The 7,354-nt window shown below is 48.5% G+C and overlaps 1 protein-coding gene across 1 annotated transcript in view; it reads right to left on the bottom strand.

Annotated features, from left to right (window-relative positions):
* Positions 1 to 2,016: 2,016 nt before the first annotated feature.
* The window catches only part of LOC110515429 (dihydropyrimidinase-related protein 1-like), a 19,739-nt gene continuing 14,401 nt past the window's right edge, over positions 2,017 to 7,354 (bottom strand). The window contains exons 10-14 of the mRNA XM_036934324.1: positions 6,451 to 6,592; positions 6,091 to 6,261; positions 5,647 to 5,829; positions 2,866 to 3,031; positions 2,017 to 2,314 (exon numbers count right to left, since the gene is read on the bottom strand). Coding sequence (XP_036790219.1) covers positions 2,223 to 2,314; positions 2,866 to 3,031; positions 5,647 to 5,829; positions 6,091 to 6,261; positions 6,451 to 6,592 — 754 coding nt within the window. The 3' untranslated portion in view covers positions 2,017 to 2,222. The remainder of the gene's footprint in view (positions 2,315 to 2,865; positions 3,032 to 5,646; positions 5,830 to 6,090; positions 6,262 to 6,450; positions 6,593 to 7,354) is intronic.

The raw sequence follows: 7,354 nt of genomic DNA, 5'->3' as shown, positions 1-7,354 counted from the left end.
CGAGACACACTGGGACACACGAGACACACTGGGACACACGAGACACACTGGGACACACGAGACACACTGGGACACACGAGACACACTGGTCCACACGAGACACACTGGTCCACACGAGACACACTGGTCCACACGAGACACACTGGTCCACACGAGACACACTGGGACACACGAGACACACTGGGACACACGAGACACACTGGGACACACGAGACACACTGTTCCACACGAGACACACTGGGACACACGAGACTCACTGGTCCACACGAGACACACGAGACACACTGGTCCACACGAGACACACTGGTCCACACGAGACACACTGGGACACACGAGACACACTGGTCCACACGAGACACACTGGTCCACACGAGACACACTGGTCCACACGAGACACACTGGGACACACGAGACACACTGGTCCACACGAGACACACTGGGACACACGAGACACACTGGTCCACACGAGACACACTGGTCCACACGAGACACACTGGGACACACGAGACACACTGGTCCACACGAGACACACTGGTCCACACGAGACACACTGGTCCACACGAGACACACTGGTCCACACAAGACACACTGGGACACACGAGACACACTGGTCCACACGAGACACACTGGTCCACATGAGACACACTGGGACACACGAGACACACTGGGACACACGAGACACACTGGTCCACACGAGACACACTGGTCCACACGAGACACACTGGTCCACACGAGACACACTGGTCCACACGAGACACACTGGTCCACATGAGACACACTGGTCCACACGAGACACACTGGGAAATACATACTGATACCAAAGATACCTAAACCAGCTGCAGGACATACTGCGGTTCCTCAACTGACCAATAGAGGGAGTAAGAGGAGCACCGTGTCTGAGCTGACACGATAGAAGAAGAAGGAGAAGAAGAAGAAGAAGGAGAAGAAGAAGGAGAGGAAGAAGACAAAGAAGAAGGAGAAGAAGAAGGAGGAGAAGAAGAGGAAGAAGAAGAAGAGGAAGGAGAAGAAGAAGGAGAGGAATAAAAAGGAGAGGAAGAAGAAGAATGAGGAGAAGAAGAGGAAGGAGAAGAAGAAGGAGAGGAAGAAGAAGAAGGAGAAGAAGAAGGAGAGGAAGAAGAAGAACGAGAAGAAGAAGAAGGAGAGGAAGAAGAAGAAGAATGAGGAGAAGAAGGAGAGGAAGAAGAAGAAGGAGAAGAAGAAGAAGGAGAGGAAGAAGACGGAGAAGAAGAAGGAGAGGACGAAGAAGAAGAATGAGGAGAAGAAGGAGAGGAAGAAGAAGAAGGAGAAGAAGAAGGAGAGGAAGAAGAAGGAGAAGAAGAAGGAGAGGAAGAAGAAGAAGGTGAAGAAGAAGAAGAAGAAGGAGAAGAAAAAGAAGAAGGAGAAGAAGAAGGAGAAGAAAAAGAAGAAGGAGAAGAAGAAGGGGAAGAAGGAGGAGGCGAAGAAGAAGAAGGAGAAGAAGAAGAAGAAGGGGAAGAAGGAGGAGGCGAAGGAGGAGAAGAAGGAGGAGGAGGAAAAGGAGGAGAGGAAGGAGAAGAAGGAGAAGGAGGAGAAGGAGAAGAAGGAGAAGGAGGAGGAGAAGGAGAAGAAGGAGGAGAAAGAGAAGAAGGAGGAGGAGAAGGAGAAGGAGAAGGAGAAGAAGGAGAAGGAGAAGTCATGCTGACAGGGTGAAGACGACAACGACACATCATGACATCACAGTGGGTTCACGTCTGCGTGTTAGAGGGGTCAAACACTGTGTGTGTTTCCATTGTAATAAACCTGCTGTTTGTCTTACAGTAATGCCCCCTATATGGGCCCAAAGATGAAGAACCCTATGGGCCCTGGTCTAAAGTAGTGCACTATATAGGGAATAGGGCTCTGGTTAAAAATAGTGCACTAGATAGGGAATAGGGCTCTGGTCTAAAGTAGTGCACTATATAGGGAACAGGGCCCTGGTCTATAGTAGTGCACTATATAGGGAACAGGGCCCTGGTCTATAGTAGTGCACTATATAGGGAATAGGGCTCTGGTCTAAAGTAGTGCACTATATAGGGAATAGGGCTCTGGTCTAAAATAGTGCACTATATAGGGAATAGGGCTCTGGTTAAAAATAGTGCACTAGATAGGGAATAAGGTGCAATTTGTGACGCAGACATAGATGAGCCTCGAGTCTAGAATATTGTGAGGCCAAACACACAAAACAAGGTGATGTTCCCAGCTGCTCATCCCAGGTTGGTGATGTTGGATCGGCCACCAGGTGGCGCTACGATGCGTTGGCCAGAGCGCCGAGGAATGTTGTCATCAAACTGAGCCCCTGAGACAGAGAGACGGAGAAAGAGAGTGAGAGGCAGAGAAAGAGAGAGAGAGAAAGAGAGACAGAGAAAGAGAGAGAGAGAAAGACAGACAGAGAGAGAGAGAGAGAAAGACAGACAGAGAAATAGAGAGAGATAGAGAAAGACAGACAGAGAGAGAGAGAGAGTGAGAAAGAGAGAGACAGAGAAAGAGAGAGACAGAGAGAGAGAGAGAGACAGAGAAAGACAAAGAAAGAGAGTGAGAGATAGAGAGAGTGAGAGACAGAGAAAGAGAGAGAGGGAGGGAGAGAGAGAGAGAGAGACAGAGAGAGAGAGAGAGACAGAGAAAGAGAGAGAGAGACAGAGAGAGAGAGACAGAGAGAGAGAGAGAGACAGAGAGAGAGAGAGACAGAGAGAGAGAGAGAGAGAGAGAGAGAGACAGAGAGAGAGAGAGAGAGACAGAGAGAGAGACAGAGAGACAGAGAGAAAGAGAGAGACAGAGAAAGAGAGACTGTTTAGATACAAACACACTCACACACCTGATAAATGTTGTTTCACCTCAATGTCCTCTTACCTGATAGGCTGAAGTTGGACTGGTGGAGGTTCCTGATTGGTGGGGGCTGTTGGGAGGTGGGCGAGGTTTTAGCAGAAGGGGAGGGGGTTATGTATTTGGGCGTGGCCAGAACATCGTACACCGGCCCGTCATACATCCCACGAGACACACCTTGTTTCCCCTTCACCTGTAGAACACACACACACACACACACAGACACAGACACAGACACAGACACAGACACACACAGACAGACAGACAGACAGACAGATAGACAGACAGACTCAAATCAGAAGCATCCAGTGTAACATGTCATGTCTTGGTTCTAGCTGTTATCTTATAGGCTCACCCCGGTCACATGATCAGATCACCCCCATTCAAATTTCCCAAAATGTGACCTCACACATTCACCGCCAATCCCAATGAAAAGGAAGTTCAGCAGGAGGGGAGGGAGATGCGCTGCTCTGTCTGTTTCACTAGGCTAGAATCGGTTGTCACTCTTATTCTGTCTCCTAAACCAACAGGCAAGTTTGTTTTGCAATGGGTGGGTGGAGATTTCACTGGAGGACCAACGGAAGGGTCTAAAATGTGCAAACTCCGACCCGGCCGGGGCAAAAAATGGACCTCGCTCAGTGGTTCGTTTTGCAAGGTGAGATTTAGGAGATGGATGATCATGTGACTGGAGTGGGGCCTTTAACCCAAAGGGTGCGTTCAGTTCGATTGAACGTTGCGGAACGCTTTGTACTGAACAACACGTTTCCTCCCAAAAACATTCTTGTATTGAACAGACTTTGAGGTACTTTGAGGCTCCCGTTCTGGTGGGGGGGGGGGGGGCAGCGGTGTGGCTTGAAGCAATGAGTGACGTATTTAAAAGGGGTAGCGGTGAATTTTGAACCCACAATCTAACCCCTCCCCGAATTTCCAACTGTTCATTCAGTACAGCACCGTTTCCATTCAATTGAACGGTCAGATTGGGGGGGGGGGGGGGAAAACACTTCCTGGTTGTGTTGCATTATGGTATATAGTGCCACTACCTTAGCACCGTTCATGCTCTTGATACAGCAATCCACCACTTCCTGGTTGCGTTGCATTATGGGATATGTAGTGTCACTATCTTAGGTCTAGTGAGTCAGGGCAGTAAACATAACGTAGCAGAAAGAAACGCCTCAAACTACATCCTGTCTGGCTCTTGAAGAGAAGGGGGGAAAAACAGTCGGAGGAGGAGGTTCTCTTCTGCACTGCTCAACCAATCCAGTATATGTGGAGGAGGAGTTAATTCAAATGGGTTGTCTCCTTGTTAACGTCCAAAGGCTGGAAGTTCCGTTTCCCATGACAACCAGAACATCTGTTGATGACTCAGCAGAGACTAGCAGGTCACAAATAACCACTATTTCACCCCATGAAGCCCAAGATAAATATAATGGTTATTTCATATTTATATTATTTTATTTAATAATTAATATGTATGTTCCGGAGGATCAAAACCGTGATGTGTTATGGGTAAATTGTGACTGACTGACTACAAGTAGTAGTTAACATGATTCAAGGAGATTTGTATATCAGTCAGTCTCGATTCTCCATTAAAGGGAGGCTGAACTTCCTGATTTGGCCTCGTTTTAGATTTGGGTCATTAAAAGAAGCGCTAGCGACCATGACTGAATTCAAACTTGAGTTGGTTTCGGGGTGTCATTTGGGTGATGTGTATTCGCATGTGGAAAGAGCCAAAATCCTTCCATAATTAGCTTCAGCAGGCTGGTGTGCAACCATGGAAAAGTTGGTTTAACTTTGGATAGCCTATCTCAGGGGTTAGTTAGGGACCGTCAATCAATTACACAATGCAAATGAGACAATATTTGTATATGAAGTTTTACAATTTATAGTTAGAATTAGGTTTTTTAAGTCATTGAAATTTGGAGCTATTGGAAGTTTAACTTATTGACCCATGTACATTGTCTAATTTACCTGATGGTCCCTAACTAGCCACATAGAGATATCCAAAATCAAACCAAATTTACCACGGGCATTACAACCAGGTCCCGTGCAGCTGAGCTGCTTACTGGAAAGGATTGAAATAAAGCCAACCCAATGACAACTGTTGGACAAACCAAGGACCCAACTGTTGGACAACCCAAGGACAACTGTTGGACAACCCAAGGACAACTGTTGGACAACCCAAGGACAACTGTTGGACAACCCAAGGACCCAACTGTTGGACAACCCAAGGACCCAACTGTTGGACAACCCAAGGACCCAACTGTTGGACAACCCAAGGACCCAACTGTTGGACAACCCAAGGACCCAACTGTTGGACAACCCAAGGATAACTGTTGGACAACCCAAGGACAACTGTTGGACAACCCAAGGACAACTGTTGGACAACCCAAGGACCCAACTGTTGGACAACCCAAGGACCCAACTGTTGGACAACCCAAGGACAACTGTTGGACAACCCAAGGACAACCCAAGGACAACTGTTGGACAACCCAAGGTTGTTATGTATCCTTAATTCTGTTACCTACCATTTTTCCTACTGTATCATCTCTCTGTTTTGGACGAGACTAACTTTATGAACAGATTTGTTCTATTTTACACTTTATAGTAAATTTTGGCTGTAGAATAAATATTTCTGACTCATATTGATGCCAAATAGGCCGTTTTCAAAGGGAGAAGTTTGTTTTCAGGGACAGTTGTTCTGTAATGTTGTCTGTCGAACTCGCCCAATTAGTAGCTAATACCAAAACACGTTCTGATGGGGGTAGGGCCACTTCCTGGTTTGTGTTGCATTGTGGGATCTGTAGTTACCTTGCTCCTAGTCGTGATGCGTTGGTAGGCGTAGTCTGGGAATGCTTGGCGAGGGATGAAGCGTCCTGAACCCTGCTGGACGCGGAGCCCCTCCCCCTCCTCATAGACCACCCTCCCCTGGGTCACCACGACGACAGGACCCCCCCGACACACCATCCCCTCAAAGATGTTATACTCCAGAGCCTGGTGGGAGAGGGGAGGAGGGGGAGGGAGAGAGGGAGGAAAGGAGGGATGGATAGAGGGAGGGCAGGGAGATAAAGGGTAGAAAGTAGGAGAGGATTCAGTTTTTATTTTGTTGTAATTTGGAGGTAAAGGTTTTGATCATGTCTTGGTTCCAGTTCCTTCCTCCCTCCCTCCCTCCCTCCCTCCCTCCCTCCCTCCCTCCCTCCCTCCCTCCCTCAACCCTACCCTACCCTACCCTATCCTACCCTCCTCTTCCCTCACCGACTGTTGCAGTTTGGAGGTGATTGTTTTGGTCCTGTCTGGGTCCCAGATAACGATGTCAGCGTCAGAACCCACAGCGATGCGTCCCTTCCGTGGGTACAGGTTGAAGATCTTAGCAGTGTTGGTGCTGGTCACCGCCACAAACTGGTTCGCATCCATCTTACCCGTGGCCTGAGAGAAGAGAGGAAGAGGACAAGAAGAGAGAGGAGGAGGAGAGAGAGAGAGAGAGGGGAGGAGGAGGAGAGAACGAAGAGGAGGAGGAGAGAGAAGGAAGAGGAGAGAGAAGACACACTTTTAGACCAGGGTCCATGCACATAAACACACACACACACACACACACACACACACACACTCTCTCACCACAGCCTTGTCCCAGACGAAGCCCATCCTCTCCTCGATACCGTTGGTTCCTTCGGGGATCAGGGTGAAGTCATCTTTTCCTATGGCCTTCTGGGACGTGCTGTAGGCACAGTGGGCACTGCCAACCACCTGCAGGTCCCCGCTGTCACAAAACATCAACACAACGTTAGAACAAGGTATAAAATACTTTGAAAGAGAGAGAGAGAGAGAGAGAGACAGAGAGAGAGAGAGAGAGAGACAGAGAGAGACGATGGAGAGAGAGAGAGAGAGCGGGGGAGGAGAGATGGGAGAATGGGAGAGAGAGAGACAGAGAGAGAGAGAGAGAGCGGCAGAGAGAGACGATGGAGAGAGAGAGAGAGAGCGACAGAGAGACAGAGAGAGAGAGACACAGAGACAGAGAGAGAGAGAGAGAGAGAATGGAGAGAGAGAGAGAGAGAGAGAGAGAGACGATGGAGAGGGAGAGAGAGAGAGAGAAGATGGAGAGAGAGAGAGAGAGAGAGAGAGACAGAGAGAGAGAGAGAGACAATGGAGAGAGAGCGAGAGACAGAGAGACAGAGAGAGAGAGAGAGAGAGACGATGGAGAGAGAGAGAGAGAGAGAGAGAGAGAGAGACAGAGAGAGAGAGACGATGGAGAGAGAGAGAGCGGGGGAGGAGAGATGGGAGAATGGGAGAGAGAGAGACAGAGAGAGAGAGAGAGAGAGCGACAGAGAGAGACGATGGAGAGAGAGAGAGAGCGACAGAGAGACAGAGACAGAGAGAGAGATAGGGGGAGAGAGATTGAGTTGTGAGCGGGGGAGAGAGAGAAAAACGGGACGGAAAGAGATAATTATCGTTACAGCACAGAGTATGTTTTAATTTACCACTGTGCAGCATATCATTATAATACACGTCAGAGAACAGGTAG

This window comes from Oncorhynchus mykiss, chromosome 10 (assembly GCF_013265735.2).
Source record: "Oncorhynchus mykiss isolate Arlee chromosome 10, USDA_OmykA_1.1, whole genome shotgun sequence".
NCBI classification, from domain to species: domain Eukaryota; kingdom Metazoa; phylum Chordata; class Actinopteri; order Salmoniformes; family Salmonidae; genus Oncorhynchus; species Oncorhynchus mykiss.
The sequence above is the reverse complement of the archived record's forward strand: the minus strand, read 5'-3'. Positions and strand labels throughout refer to the sequence as shown.